At 30.0% G+C, this 16,776-nt stretch overlaps 1 protein-coding gene across 2 annotated transcripts; it reads left to right on the forward strand.

Annotated features, from left to right (window-relative positions):
* The first annotated feature begins 705 nt into the window (after nucleotides 1–705).
* Nucleotides 706–15,066, forward strand: LOC124941227 (protein HASTY 1). 2 transcript variants are annotated; one of them, XM_047481512.1, is made up of 22 exons: nucleotides 706–982; nucleotides 2,216–2,317; nucleotides 2,904–3,047; nucleotides 3,136–3,216; nucleotides 3,323–3,392; nucleotides 3,844–3,914; nucleotides 3,989–4,152; nucleotides 4,235–4,306; nucleotides 4,370–4,601; nucleotides 4,995–5,057; nucleotides 5,147–5,434; nucleotides 7,259–7,372; nucleotides 7,514–7,640; nucleotides 7,726–7,895; nucleotides 7,986–8,087; nucleotides 9,566–9,669; nucleotides 9,746–10,037; nucleotides 10,584–10,816; nucleotides 11,833–12,336; nucleotides 12,469–12,766; nucleotides 13,094–13,277; nucleotides 14,784–15,066. In XM_047481512.1, exons 1-22 carry the CDS (start codon nucleotides 875–877, stop codon nucleotides 14,864–14,866), a joined length of 3,606 nt encoding a protein of 1,201 aa, XP_047337468.1. In that variant the 5' UTR covers nucleotides 706–874; the 3' UTR covers nucleotides 14,867–15,066. The 2 variants fall into 2 exon arrangements, with proteins under 2 accessions (XP_047337468.1, XP_047337469.1); XM_047481513.1 differs by lacking the exons at nucleotides 13,094–13,277; nucleotides 14,784–15,066 and having other exon boundaries at nucleotides 11,833–12,375; nucleotides 12,469–12,603.
* The last annotated feature ends 1,710 nt before the right edge of the window (nucleotides 15,067–16,776 follow it).

Consider the following 16,776-nt stretch of genomic DNA (forward strand, 5'->3'; position numbering starts at 1 on the left):
GCATCTTTCAAATTTTGTAATTTGTGGTTCATTAGTGATAAAGTTATATAAAACGAGTTTAATTTAAATAGTTTCAAACAAAGTTAATTTAGTATACGTGATATTTATAAATAAAAAAAATAAAAAAATCATATAACTAATTTAACTACCAAATTTCAACTAATGAAAGATTTTAATTACTGATTTTTTAAATTCAATACTTAAAATTCTTAATTCGTTAAAATTCGGGAGTTTAATTAAGTAAATATTTTATTTATTATTTATAAATTCCACGTAAATAATAAATGCATTTAAATAAAAATAACATGTTAAAATTTCGTTTGATATAATTTTAACAATAAAAAATCTTAAATTGTCAATAATAATGAGATTTAAAATAAATTTCAAAATTATAATTCGACAATTCCACCTATATAAATATAAATATGTTTATGATTAATATATATTTGAAAGTATTATCTTATTAAATTAATAATATACTTAAAAAAATAATATACAGTTTTATTTTTGGTCAAACATCTAGAATTCCTAATGCCAAACTTTAGGTTTATTATCCCATTTGCCAATTAAGCTATATAGTATAACGAAAAGTTTAGGAGATGATTTGATCCTTACAGAAAATATTAAGGTCCTTTTTGTGATTATTTTCTTCCTATATATATTACTGCGTGTTTGTGAATTTTGAGTTTTTCTTTTTCATAAATCTCTGGTTAAGACTGCCAGGAGTGAACATATGTTCCTAGCCTTTGTCCGCTAGTTTCTCTTTCATCTCTCTTTCTCTCTCTCTACATAAAGTTTTAAAACCCTTCTCAAATCTCCAATCATCTGTAAAATTGTTGCCGAATCCAGAAAATCTAGGTAAAAAGACAGAAAAATGGACGAAAGTGGGGTAGCAAACAATGTAGCAAGGGCCATTGTTGCCGTTCTAGACTGGAGTACCTCACCGGACGCTAGAAAAGCTGCCGTATCTTACTTAGAATCAGTACTCTTTCTCACCCTTAAACTCTGATATGTGTATATGCCGATGTTGTGTACTCTTTTTCATAAGGCATGATTGATTGATTTGTTTCCTTTATCTTATTTGTGAACCCCCCTTTTAGTTTCTGATAATGAATCGACTTTTGGAGTTGAAAAGTTAAAATCTTTTGAAGTGTTAGGTTTAGGGTTTAGGGGTTTTATGTTTGAATATTTATTGATGAGTGCCCTAGAGATTAAACCCACTTCAAGACTACAAGGATGGTTGAATTCACCATCAATATGGTGGTCTAGATGCAGACATTAGTTATGATTTATAATCTGTATCAAGTCATGAGCTAAAATTAATCCAAGAAAACTTTGTTTGATCTATGTATGACTGAGGTCTGTATTAGCTGGGTTGATTTGCCTCTTTGTTTAAGTAGCTAATTTCTTCTGTGGCTTGGTTTGGATTTCTGAAAAGGCGTTAACCTCTTGATGTTACTGAACTTGCAATGATTCTTATTGGAATTATCTGTACTTTGACAACTGAGCTAAGTGATTGTCCAGCTCGGAAGCTATTTATCAATGAATGATTGTGTGTTTCATTTTTGTGATTCTTCTACCTGCAATTTCCAGGGAAATTCTCATCATTTCATTGGCATGAGTTGTTTGGTTGACACTGCATAAATTGCAGATATTTCTCTTTGAAGTCTCTGGACAGTCCCCAACTAATACCTCCACATTGAAGAACTCACAATAATATTTTATTTTCCACATCCATTTTTATTTATCCAAACAATGATAATTTAGAAATGCTGAATAAAGACTTAATCATTTTGATAACTTATCAACTTATCTTAATGATTAAGTGCTTATTTCAATTAAGTTCATTAGATTTCTGCTATTTCAAACCACTTAATTATTTAGATTGAGATTAGCTAAAAATTATTTGAACTCGATAAGTTAGTAAAAGTGTCCAAAAGACAATTTTAACCCCTTGAAGTTAATAAAATTATGTCATGATAAGGGTAAAGTAGTCCTTAAGTACTAAATAGTCTAAGTACTTTCTCGATGCTAGTTCCATTTTGATCAACTCTATTTACATATTAAGTTCTTAAAATTTGAATATATTCATTTGGTTGATTCAACATTTATTTTGGAAAGTCTTCACTCATTCTGTACTTAAAATTAAGTATTCAGCATTAAACACTTGGTTTCTAGATGTCATTTGTTTTTTTATATCTTCCACTCTTTGCAGATAAAAGGTGGAGACATTCGTGTGTTGGCAAGCATATCATTTATTTTAGTCAAGAAGGAGTGGTCATCTGAAATTCGATTACATGCTTATAAACTGCTTCAGGTTTGTATCTGCATCCTTTCACATTACCGTGCCAAGATAATTGTGTGCTTGGTCAATGATTAGAGTCCTTATAGAGACAATGTATATATATTGTGGTCGAGGTGTTCCTTGTCCCATAGTTTATAGCTGGATCTTCTCAATTTAAATTTCTTGATAGGTCTTTATTCAGCATACAACATTAGCCGAAGAAATATAATTCTCTTTTTTAAACCATTATTTTTATTTATTTTTATGTTTTTGCGTCTCTATCTTTTTGTCTATGCACCAGCCTACTGTAATGACACCTTCATGTAATTACTAAGTATTTGTAAGAAAATACTAGCTGTAACCTATACAACACATAAATTGAATTTGGTTACAAATCAATGACATTTTATCAAGACACAAAGCAACTTGTTACCAAGGTTATTTTGAAGTAATTTTTGTGTGTGTAATTCAATATAGATTTTACTCATTGTAAGGGTTACTTGGTTGATGAGTTATTTATTTATAATGGAAAAAATTGAAACTTTGAGCTCTAGTATGGAAAAATAGTATTTAACCTAGTCTTGGGTTTAATGATTTTGAATGTTATGTTTATGTGCAGCACATGGTTCGTTTACGCTGGGAGGAATTAAGTTCGGGGGAAAGACATAACTTTGCAAAGGTTGCTTTTGACATGATGTCTGAAATGTCCAACCCCTGTGAAGAGTGGGCTCTAAAAAGTCAGACAGCTGCTCTTGTTGCTGAGGTTAAATATAATATTTCCTATTCTTAGAGGTTATGTATTATGATCCCTTTGTAATCATATATTCATTTTCATTTCACCATTTTCTCAGATAATCAGAAGAGAAGGGCTAAACCTATGGCAAGAACTTTTTCCATCTTTAATTTCCCTTGCCGGAAAGGGCCCTGTTCAAGTATGTGCAATCTAAGGACTTTTTTAGTTTTTTTTCTTTTTTTCTTTCCATAGGTTTCTGTTTTTTCAGATGGATTTCTGAATGTGGTTTATTTCATGTATTTTAGGCTGAATTGGTTTCAATAACACTAAGGTGGCTCCCCGAAGACATTACAGTTCACAATGAAGACTTAGAAGGTCATTTACTGGAGGAACTGGTTTTTAATTATTAACACTTAACTGTCTTGATAAATTTAGGGTTTTCTATAGACACATCCTTCCATACCATGGCAACAAATTGGCATTAATAATGGGTCTATTAGGTTGTAATACTACCTTGTAATTTATTGGTCTTTGCAATTGAGTATTTTTCTGAATTATTATATCCACCGTTTGCTTCTAATTCATACTTTGGAAGCTGGTAAATTGTTTGGATTTTCTTTAACTGATTACAGTGAATAATGAAGATATATATTAGATTTTTGTTTTGATGATTGCTGATGAACATCTGTTCTACCGTGAGCTTATAATTTTAATAAATGCTTCTGGTTTTGAAAAGAAGTTCAAGATTTATGAATAAAGTAGTCTTCTTTCTAATTTTGGGTGCACACATCAAATTATCTCACTCATTTTAATCTACCGTGTTCAGGTGAACGACGGAGATTACTTCTGCGCGGGCTGACTCAATCTTTATCTGATATTTTTCCATTACTCTATTCTGTATGTTTTGATTCTAACTTCTGTTATAATTTCCCCTTATCTATGTCTCCCTGAATTATTTTTTTCATACACAGTTACTTGAAAGACATTTTGGAGCAGTCATTAGTGAAGCAGGGCAACAACGAATTGACATAGCTAAACAGCATGCAGCAACTGTAACAGCTACACTGAATGCTCTTAACGCATATGCGGAGTGGGCACCTTTACCTGAACTTTCAAAACATGGAATAGTTCATGGGTATTTTTCTATGAATTGTGTTATTTCTTATTTAAACAATCAAGTTAAAGGGTTTCATCTCTACCTCTTTCCACCTCTTCAGGTGTGGATTTTTACTTTCTTCACCCGATTTTCGTCTTCATGCTGCGGAGTTTTTCAAACTTGTTTCTTCAAGGTATGTTCTTTCTGATGCGAAAGAATTGTTCATTTTGGGTATTTTTAATTTGAGCTTTTGCAGGAAGAGACCATATGATGATACAACTGAGTATGACTCTGCTATGAGAATTGTCTTTGAGAAATTGATGGGTGTTTCCAACGATTTCTTGCGTAGATCTGAATCTATCTCTTGTATTGATGAGAGCGAACTTGAATTTGCTGAATGTATATGTGATAGTATGGCAAATTTGGGATCTTTAAACTTGCAATGTGTCTCTGGAGATGAGACAATCGTCTCTGTTTATCTGCAACAGGTATGTGAGAATAGTCCTTGTATAATTTATGTGAACTAATTATGAAACTGATTAACCATAGATTCAAGAGGTTCTTAAAAATTTATCTGCCAGAATGCCTCATTTGGGAACACTTTTTGTTTCTGTTTATGTACGCCGATCCAAATGTAGATACACTTGGAAACTGAACTAAGTCAAACAAAAAAAATTATTTATGTTTTCGAAAATGGATCCAGATACAGAAACAATAAGTTCCTAAATGGGGATATTATGTGAAAACTATGTATTGTTTGAGCGATTCGTATAATACTCTTTTGGACACGCTTCATGTTGCATTTCGTATAGTTCATAAGGGTTCGCATTTTTCATGCTAGCTGTAGTTTACTAAAACTAACTACTTTAATCTCTTTTCAGATGCTAAGTTACTTCCGACATGATAGTCTGGCAATTCATTATCAATCTATGCTCTTTTGGCTGGTTCGTATATTCTTCTTGAAATATAAGTTGTATTTATATATGCATCTTCTTACTTGCTTCTTTTCACATTTTACTCTGTCTGGGAGCAGGCTCTGTTGAGAGACCTATTGTCCAAACCAAAGATCCTCACACCAACAACTGCAGATGGTTCAGCTATTATTCTGAACTCTGCTTTAGGTCATGGCAGTAAAGAGAAGAAGAACCTCTTGGCTCTTCTGAATGATGATATATGCACTGCTATACTTGATACATCTTTCAGGCGCTTGGTAAAGAAAGAAAAGATTCTTCCTGGATCATCTTTTTCTTCTGGATCCCTTGAATTGTGGAATGAAGATTTTGAAGGAAAAGGCGAATTCAGCCAATACCGTTCCAAGCTTGTACGTAAACCTTTTCTTTTCTATTTGGTTTTCATGCAAATTTATATGATTAACTGTTTACTGTTTTCATATGCTGTTAAACTTTTCCACTTTATGAAGCGAGTTTATTTGTGTCATGCATATTTAGTTCACCATAATATTCTTTTGTATGGAAGATGTTTTTATTATCTTCCTTACATATGTTTCCATCTTAAATAGTGTTGAATACCCTGATTATTGTTGTGATTTTTCCTTGTGTGAGCAAAAGGTTTCTCTTTTTCATTTCATCACTAGTTGTAACCTTCTTTTATGCATGTTATTATGTACTTATATTTATATATATATATATATATTATAATCATTCGTTCTTTTTATAATTAGAACTTGCCTATAAGAGTTCATATCATACAACTAAATTAAATTAAGTAATATGGTATCATTATTTTGTCCTTACAAAATAATTCTTTATATCATTATTACGAACTCAAACAATACATTTTGTTTTAATTTTCAAATTCAATTTTATCAAAAATAAAATAAAATTAGCTTAGGTAAGAAAAATATAACAAATAAATAATCACTCTTTAACATTTATACCAAACTTTTAATATACTAAATAAAGTTTATACAATTTCATTTATGTACTATCAATAAGTTTAATTTTAATTATTTAATAATAATAATAAAATTATTAGTACCAATTCATCGTGTCTTGAAATTTGAGTTGTTTAATTAACGACATTCATATTACATGTTCTAGATTTGGTATATTGGAGAATTGATGTAGACAGTGTTGTTATTATTAGAAGTCGTCATTTAGAACACCAATTATTTAATTTGTCTAAAAACATTTATGTCAGATTTATTTCCTTTCTACATGTATTATTGATTACTGATTTAAAATTTTATTTGACATCTATTTCTTCACATGTAGAAAATTTGTAGTATCATTTTAAAATGGAAAAAATTGATATTAACAATTTATTTCCATTAAACAAATACACATTTTTTAATATTTTTAGTTTGGCATGTATACATTTGTAAACAATCCATTTGCCATATCTAACTCGTCCTTAATCAAAGTATCTATGTAGAAAATGATTAATTGCGGAAAGATAAAGAGGGGGTCAGTTTGATATATTTCTTTTAATACACAATTTTCATATCTTATTGTTCGGCAGCATACATTTGTAGGATAATTTCCAATTGTTGCATCTAACATTTCTTCTGAATTCAAAGTATCTATATAGAAAATGACAAATTGGAGAGAGGTAAAGGGAGGGGTCAATTCAATATATTACATTTAATACCTATAAACTCATTGAAAATGAAGCCCCTAGTGAAAAGTTATAAACTTTCAATGAAAGTTTTTATTATGTAACTAAATAAAAGGTTATAAAACTTTCAATGCAAGTTTGAGTCAATCTTCTTAATCTTAGGGCTTTGACATCTATATATTTATATAGACAATAATGTGTCGCATTGAATCTTTGGCCGAGATTCTTCCGTTATTGACAGATGGCTGCATAGTCTTTGGTTTGAATGATCCCCAGTGATTCATCATGTTGTTGGAATTTGTATGCTTCTTAGTTGTAAACTGAGACTCTTGTGGCCTTTGTCTTATCAATGAAATTCTGAATGCATAAAAAATCACGTGTAAAGAGTGAAATTCATGGCAACATTTTTATCTGTTTCAAAACTAGTTTGCTGATCGATCTCTTTGCTGCTTTAAATTTGTCTTGATATAGGTTTTATAAATGCAATAGGTTTTGGCTGATTATAACTTGATAATTCACTTCATCCTCTTACTGGTTATTTTGTGCATGCTTGATCTTCTTGATGCAGTTGGAGCTGATTCGCTTTGTTTCTTCAGTAAAGCCCGTAATTGCTGCTTCTCGGGTGTCAGAGAGAGTAGCCACAATTTTTAAGTGCCTTTTGCTTTCGGCTAGTCCTGTTCAGGTTTGGATATTGGATTCTTCCATACTGGCAGTTCCGATGTTTTAGAAATTATTGTTTCGTTAATGTAGTTGGAGAACACCCTCTTTGAACTCTTATTTCTCCTTCTATGATTGCAAAAAGTTAATAGATAGAGTTTTTCAGGAGTTAGCTGTACCAGAGAGCATGCAATTGGCGCTGGATAGTGTTGTCAATGCAGTTTTTGATGGATCAAGTGATTATGGGGGCAGTTCTTCTGAACACCAAGTAGCATTACATAGAATATTTGAAGGTTTGCATAGACTTCTACTATTCGAAATTCTGTTTAGATTCATCTTAAGGCTAATTGTCTAATGACTTCAATTACTATTTTGAAGGTTTACTTCAGCAGCTGCTTTCTTTGAAATGGACTGAACCTGCTCTTGTTGAATTACTTGGCCACTATCTAGATGCATTAGGTCCATTTTTGAAACACTTCCCTGATGCAGTTGGCAGTGTCATCAACAAATTATTTGAGCTTCTGAATTCACTGCCATATGCTATTAAGGTTCTTCCCCAGAAGTGATAAGTGTATATTGGAAATCAGGTAACTGAAGTCAATTTACAATAAACTAACTGCTCTTTGGTTCTTTTGTAGGATCCATCAACAAATGTTGCTCGACATGCAAGATTACAAATTTGTACATCATTTATTCGAATAGCCAAGGCTGTTGACAAAGGCATTCTTCCATATATGAAGGTCATTTATATATCTTTATACTTGTATGCTGGAATGATATTACCCCACCTGATTGCTTTTGTTAAAGTGAACATCCCACCTTCCACCTCAAAAATGATTGTTGACGTGCTTATAAATTTACTGTTGCCTTTTCTTTTTTTTTTTTAACATGAAGACATACATATAAAGGACGTGGTACCTGTTTCAAAGTGATTGATTCACTGCATTTAACTAGTTTTCAAATTTTCAATGCTTTCAAGGCATTATGAAAGGCCTATGAAGATAACACTAAGGCTTTTCCATGATCTTTTTTAGCGATTGGGTGATCATTTATCTACTAGTGTTTGACATTATGTAGATGCAGGTCTTAAAATGATAATTAAGAATTACCAAAATTTCACTTGGACTGTTTACACAAATATATTTTGTAACCTTGAATTTGTCTTTACATCTGGATTATATATATAATTAGTAATTCATTGTGTAGATGTGGGTCTTAAATGGAACTCTACCTAATAATATTCCATTAATTGTTTATGTAATTAGTCTCTACATTTGTTGCAAGTTAAAGAAGATAAACATGTAGTTGAGTGAGATTGTTTTTTCTCTTTTACTTGACCCACTTAGAACATTCAAAAGCTTTGTTAAATTGCAATCATTTGTTAATCTCATAAATATTGTACCGTAAATTCTATAGATGTGTGGTATTGAAATGATGTAGGGTGTGGTGTGAATATGAATAAAATAAAAGAAGGTAATATAAAACATTAACTTTTCGCCAAATATCTTTTTAAGATTGAAAAAGGATTTGATATAAGGGTGAACCTAATTATCATATTCAACTAACTTTATGATATCAGATAGAAATTAGGGTTTTGAGAAGGGTCATGAGGACGTGGCCAAAAGATAAGCCTAATTAGATTAGGATAATTGTTAGTTAGATAGATATATTTTCTTTTAAATGTTAAAGTTTGTACTAGTATTGTGGTCGCGCAGACGACTTCTAATAATACGAAAATGCATATACTAAGTTTGAACAAGTCACGAGTCGGAACACGTGACCTGAATGTTCTTCATAACAATTCAATCATTCGGTGTATTAGAATTATGGATAAAAGGGCATATATATATATATATATATATATATATATATATATGAAGTACCCGAGTTGGCTGTCTCGAATGCTAACAAAACGATTAGCTATGGTTTATATTTGTCTTTTGTTCAATCACATTGAATAACCTCTAATTAATCTTGTGTTCTATTCGGGATCTATTAACAAGAAGATTTAATAGAAAAATAAGTGAACTGGTTTCATTTCATTTCATCTCTATCTAATTTTGATATTAAAAAATGAGACAGTCATGATTCAATGAGTCAAGTCCGTTCACTATCTTTTCATCAGTTGAAATTTTGCATTTAACTAGTATAAGAAAATAATGAATACTATGAAGAGCTAAGCTAACACTTTTATTATGTTTATGATTTTGTGCCACAGGGAATTGCTGACACCATGGCTTATTTGCAAAAAGAGGGATGTTTGCTACGTGCTGAACATAATCTTTTAGGTGAAGCATTTCTTGTAATGGCTTCTTCAGCTGGGTTAGTACCTTCTGGCTTTCAGTTTCTTCATGTTTGCTTTCTTTTGTTTGAACTTCAATTCTTTTGTGTGCTGCAGTATTCAACAGCAGCAAGAAGTTTTAGCCTGGTTACTTGAACCTTTGAGCTTACAGTGGAATCAGCTAGAGTGGCAAAATACTTATCTGTCTGAACCAGCAGGCTTGATTCGTTTGTGCTCTGAGACACCATTTATGTGGTCCCTGTTCCACACTGTGACGTTCTTTGAAAAGGCACTTAAACGCAGTGGTATTAGAAAGGGAAGTACACCTCTACAGAACAATCTTTCAGGGACTTCCCCAGCTCATCCAATGGCATCACATCTATCATGGATGTTACCCCCTTTATTGAGAGTATGATTAATATTTAATCTATTACTTAATTAATGAGATGGATCCATCACATATAATATGAGCTTGTTTGCTGTAGTTTTTATTTTATCTTCTAAATATACTGGTATTTTGATAAACGAACTTGGTTGATGAAAAGTGGATTATTTGGGTTAAAGGACTAAAATAGCCTTTGCATTTAATATTTTATGAAGAAAAATGTAAGGATAAGTATTTTAGTTGACAATTTGATTGATTTGATAGAAGAAGTGATTGATGATTATGTGATGGTGGATCATCAAAAAAGCCCTATAATTTTAGTTGAATACTTTTTTTTACAAATTTCATATTTATGTTTTTATTTACTTCATTATTCATTTTACAAAATATTAATGTCTGTTTCTCCATGTCTATTTTTCAATATTTTACCCTCTCAGTTCCATTGACACACTACCTAATATTTTTTCTGGCCTGTTACAAAGAGTTGCATTGCATAAATAATTATTGAATCTAATGTTTAGGTAGTTACGTGTTCATAAATAATTGGTTTCCATACTCTTTGCTCTGCAGCTGCTTCGGGCAGTACATTCTCTTTGGTCTCCTTCCATAGCTCATGGGTTGCCTGGAGAAATGAAATTTGCAATGGCAATCAGTGATCCCGAAAAAACCAGTCTTCTTGGGGAAGCTAACCCTAAATTGGGAAAGAGTGCGGTTGACAGATCTCAAATTGACATGAACAAGGAAGGTACTGAGCCGAATGAAACAGATATTCGAAACTGGTTGAAAGGTATTAGGGACAGCGGGTATGTACTGGTTCTTTTCTCGGGGAAGAAATGAGATTTCAAATATCATAATTTTATGCTTTTTGCAGTTCTTGCAGTTGTAGCCATGTCATCAGTTGTTTTTAGGCATCTTCTAGTCGTTTTATGCGTCTTCACTTAATATTCTTTTCTTTATTGGCAATTGAGAAGAGCTGATTCCTGTCAGCTGTTATTTCATTTTTTCAATGATTATCTTTCAGCTTATAAAAAACCAGTTCTTTCTTCCATGTATATATCCTTTTCATGTCAACGATAAAGGTCTGAGTTTGAAAAACCTATAATTGTAGTTTTTGCAGTTGTAGCCATGACATCAGTTGTTTTTAGGCATCTTCATTTAATACTCTTTTCTTTATTGGCAATTGAGAAGAGCCGATTAGGGAGTCTTTCCAACCTTTTAATTAGGGGTAGGTAGCTCGTCCGACCAATTGACCACCACTTTCAGTCGCCTATCCGTTGAAAAAGAAAAGTCCTCTCATCTGCCTTTTTGGGGCATATGATTAGTAAGGTCAATCTGCCTATCGTCTCAACGAGATGCATTTCTTTTTTTCAATTTTGTCAGTGATTATAAAAAGCCATTGTTCTTCCATGTATATATCCTTTTCATGTCAACAATAAAGGTCTGAGTTTGAAAAACCTTTAATTGAGAAACTTGATGAATTTTAAATTTAAGCATAAGATGTTTCTAGAAAACTGACCATATGGATTTAAGTTTCATCTGCTTCTGCACAGCTGTGTATTATTGTAATCTCCCAACCCTCTACTGGTTTTGGTTGGGGATACATATCAATGGACTTTTCTATCCTTCCTCTTACGGTTATATAGCAATTTCCTCATTTATTGTCTTTCCTTTTTGATAGTCTTCTTTCTTGACATTCTAACAGGATTTATTTCAATGCGAATCTAACTTGTTTTGTACTCCTCCATTCATGCCTTCTATCTGATTTGTATTCTTTTAGGTTTACTGCAATATATTACTAATGCATGGTTTTATTTGCTAGGTATAATGTTTTGGGATTATCAACCACTATTGGCGATGCATTCTTCAAGTGTTTGGACAGTCAGTATGTTTCAATTGCACTAATCGAGAATGTACAGTCAATGGAATTCAGACATCTAAGACAGCTTGTTCACCTGGTCATAATTCCATTGGTCAAAAATTGCCCTCCAAATATGTGGGAAAAATGGCTGGAGAATATTTTGCATCCATTATTTAATCATTCTCACCAAGCCCTTGTTAGCTCTTGGTCAAGCCTTTTGCAGGAAGGTCGGGCAAAAGTCCCCGATTTATGTTCATTCGATGCGGGACCCATTCTCAAAGTTGAAGTAATGGAGGAAAAGCTACTTAGAGACTTGACTCGCGAGATTTCTGCACTTCTTTCTGTTTTAGCTTCACCGGGAGTAAACACAGGGCTTCCTTTGTTAGAACAGTCTGGGCATGTCAACCGTCCTGACCCATCTTCTCTCAGAGACTTGGAATCATTTACATCAAATTCTATGGTTGGGTATGCCTGAAGAATCTGCTTCTAGAAGATTTATTTATGGTGAATTTGCAAAGTGGTTTCGAATCTTTCGATGCCTTGCAGAATTATTTGTCTTTATTGGATCCTGACTTCTTCCATTTTTTTAAATTGCAGTTTTCTTTTCAAGAACAAAAGAATTTCTCAGCCAGCATTCAATATTACTTTGGAGATTTTCAAGTGGACTGATGGAGAATCTGTGACTAAAGTTACTTCATTTTGTGAAGCTCTTATTGTATTGGCAGTTACCACTAATAATACAGTTGGACTTCAGGAATTTGTCTCTAAGGACTTGTTTTGTGCAATCATAGAAGGTTTGGCTCTCGAGTCAAATGCTATAATAAGTGCCGATTTGGTTGCTCTATGTCGTGAAATCTTCATATACCTTTCTGATAGGAATCCGGCACCAAGACAGGTTAGCATGGCTCAAAATCACGAAACATTAATTATCATGTAATATTTAACCTGCACTAAATCATGGTCCAAATTATTCTTTGGATCATAGTCCAGGTTATAGTGATTTTTTTTGCTTCATTTGGTGTAATATTCTTTTATGAATCGGGATCCAAGGTATTTTCTAGATGATTGTGCTTTGTGACAACTGACAAACATAACAAATCTAGACTTTCGAATCCTGATCTAGATTGTAAAATGTGATAAAAAAATAGGCCCCACAAAATATTCCATGCACAAGACACTTTAAGACTTTCTGAATTATCCCTTTTTTGCTGTGTCTTCTCAGATTTTGCTTTCTCTACCTTGTATTACACAACAAGACCTTCTTGCTTTTGAAGACGCCCTAACAAAGACCAGTAGTCCTAAGGAGCAAAAACAACTTGTGAAGAGCCTGCTAATGGCAGCCACTGGAAACAAGTTAAAAGCACTTGCTGTCCAGAAAAGTATAAACTTAATTACAAATGTTTCAGGTATTATTGCTTTCTACTCCCTGCTTGCTTATATGCTAATACAGATTGGTGTAAGGATTTTTTTTCTTAAGAAGTAATTTCATTAAAAATCCAAATAAGAAAAAAATCACATCGTTTATGTTAAGGGAAAACAACCCTTTGCCTCAACAAATGCGGAATTAAACAAACGGAATAATCAAACTTACATCTGAATAAAAGAACAATGCTTAAATGAATCTAACTAACGCCTCTTCTATTGGATGGTCATTGTGACTTTACCAAATCAATGCTTAGGCCTGGACACGTCTCCCAATTGTGTTAGCTTCACTATCACAACTTAGGTTTATTCATAGGTTCAAATTTTACCAATCTCATTTGGTTTTGGTTTTGGGGCTTGTATGATGTGTTGTTATATGTAAATAACAAATTATTTATGAATAATCTTATTTGATGAGAAGATGAATAATTTGGTTGAAAAGACGGAAATACCGTTACTATTTGATATTTAAAAATACAGGCAGAAAAAATGGTATTTTGTTTAATTGATGATTTGATGGAACTATAAGATGTTGGATTATTTGAATTCTCAATTGGTTTTGGGGCTTGTTTGATGTGTTGTTATATGGAAATAACTAAATTGTTTACAGATAATCTTGTTTGACGAGAAGGTGAATTATTTGATTGAAATGACTAAAATACCCTTACTATTCGATATTTTAAAATTTTACAATGAAAAAAAGATATTTTGGATTAATTGATGATTTGATGGGAACTATAAGATGTTGGACTATTTTGATTAATTTTTAAGAATGATTTGGATTTAATCTAAATAACCTACATGAAACAAGCCTTTGGTATGGTATTTATTAATGTTGAACTAATTAATAAGTAGTTTATTAATACCTCTTCAATTTATAGAAACAACTTTGTCCATATAATCTCCCAATTATAAGTTATATGGCGGGTCATAATTTTGGATGATTTAATGACTGAACTAATTTAACAATTTTAAATGCTATTTAATCATTTTCTTGGAGCTCCTCTTGAAATCTTGTGCTGAACACAAACAGTCCACACTTAAAGTGGTTTTTAGATAAATAGCATTTGCCAATTTGGTGTAACAGGATTAGCATTATAGTTATCTAGTTGTTACGTTTATTCAAACTTGTGTTAACTTAACGAAATTATGAAAAGTTCTATACTTTTGTTTCGTTTTCTCATGGCTTCTCACCCATTTTATTGGATTCTTTAAACCCTAGTTTGAATTTTATCAGAAGTCCACTTCTTTCCTTTTCAATTGTTTTCGGAAGTATTGATGTCTCATTCTCACTTCTTATTTTACCTGGGCTTTGATTGATCTTTTGGGTTATTGAATAACTAAGTGGATAATTTCAAATAATTTTTTTGAAAATCAGCTATAAATGTAACATGTTAAGATTGTTGATTGTATTTGAAATTACAGTGACATCAAACATTACCACCTTGATTTATTTCGACACTAACATTGAAAACCGCTTTATTATGCAGCAAGGTCGCGAAATTCAGTAGTTGCAACATCGGAATCAAAAATCAACGAGGGAGATGTGATCGGCTTGGCTGCAATCTTATAGAGGGGATTTGTGCTATAACTTGGTTTGTACAGAAGAAAGGTTTACTCACACAGTTAGTGTAATACCATTATTCATAACCTTTTTGAAGCCAAAGTGCCTAAAAATAATATCCAGTAATTGACACATGTGTTTTTATAGAGTTTATTTACAGACATTTATTCTCCTTTACTGACTTTATTTTAAATTATATTTAACTAATGAGATTTATCTGTTAAAACCTATTTAAAAATTAGTATTTTTTTTTTATCATATGTGAAAGATTTTATTTGTTGTCAGTCTGTGTTTTGCATAAAATTAGTTCTTGAATTAGTTTTATTTGATATAAATTTATCATATATTAATTAGTTTTATTTGATATAAAATTTATCATATATGAATTAGTTTAATTTGTATAAAATTTATATTTTAAGTTATATCTTAAAATATCTTTTAATATTTTTTTTGATTTACAATAAATACAAATGTTGCATAAATTATTAGAAAATCAGAAATTAGGAAATATTTATTCAATAATATTGTGTTAAGTTATTTTGTTAATTAATATATTTTTACATTAAGTATAAGTGAGATTTAATAATATATATTGGAGGAGTGATAGAGAGAGAATTTGGTGAGGGAATGACTTAAGAAATTATTTGATTTTTTTTCAGTGAATAAGATTATACCAAGTAATTTCTCACCAAATTCCTTCACCTAATCATTTCTATATATTTTGTAACCATTTAAAATAATTTTTATTTTCTTTCGTATTTAGTTTTTTTTTTATTTAATAATATATATAATTTTTAAATAATATAATTACTATTTTAAAAAAATAATATTAAAATAAATAAAAAATTATATCAATTATTTAAAATAGGTCAAAATATTTTTTATAAATTATTATTTTTATATATTTTAAAATTATAATTATTTTTATAAATATATATGTAAGAATTAATAAATGATACTAAATAATAATAATATATATTCAAAGATACTAAATACTAATAATATATATTAATATATATATATATATTCAAACAATAAACAAAATAATTAATAATATAATATTTTTATATATTTATAATGTTACATACTAAATAAAATTTTAAACAAACTAATATATCAACACAAAAATTATTATTATTATTATTATTATTTGTTTTAAAATAATGATATTTTTTAAATTTTATATAAAAAATAAACACATAAAATATTAATTAACAATAAATACAAAGAGAGTTCAAATACAATTTGCATAAATTGTTAAAAACTCATAAGTCATTATTGTATACTATGATATGTTATAATTTAAATTATTTTATTTATTTATTTTTGTAATAATCATTGCAAAATTAATTTTTTATTTTATTTTTATATAAGTAAAAATAATAAGTTTATATTTAATAATAAATTATTTTATATTACCTAGTATAATAAATTATACTTTTGTTCAACTTATGTTATTTATGTTATGTATAATTTATTTTTATGTATAATTAAGTATAAAATACATAAAATTATTACACTTAGTTAAATATATATTTTATAAATTTTTTAAAAAGAAATTATTTAAAAATTTATTTTTATTTAATAATAATTTTTAAATAATAATATTAAATATTAAAATAAAAAATTATCAATTATATAAAATAGGTCAAAATATTTTGTATAAACTATATTTTTTTAATATTTTAAAATTATAAATATTTTTATAAATATATATATATATATAAATTAATTAATAAATAGTAAGAATATATATTCAAACATTCAACAAAATAATTATTTTAAATAATTATTTTATTATATTTTTATTTTTATTTATAATGTTACAGTTAATATAAAAAATTAAACTAACTAATATATCTAACACAAATTTTTACAGATTTGTTTTGTTAAATAATTTATTTATATAAAAAATGGGA

The sequence above is a fragment of the Impatiens glandulifera genome, chromosome 6 (genome assembly GCF_907164915.1).
Source record: "Impatiens glandulifera chromosome 6, dImpGla2.1, whole genome shotgun sequence".
In the NCBI taxonomy this organism is placed as follows: Eukaryota; Viridiplantae; Streptophyta; class Magnoliopsida; order Ericales; family Balsaminaceae; genus Impatiens; species Impatiens glandulifera.

Excerpts from the sequence above, each read along its gene's own strand:
- LOC124941227 (XM_047481512.1), top strand. The coding sequence starts at position 875 with ATGGACGAAAGTGGGGTAGCAAACAATGTAGCAAGGGCCATTGTTGCC. Across the intron at positions 3,048-3,135 it reads CAGCTGCTCTTGTTGCTGAG|ATAATCAGAAGAGAAGGGCT; the intron begins GTTAAATATAAT and ends CCATTTTCTCAG. Across the intron at positions 4,602-4,994 it reads TCTCTGTTTATCTGCAACAG|ATGCTAAGTTACTTCCGACA; the intron begins GTATGTGAGAAT and ends ATCTCTTTTCAG.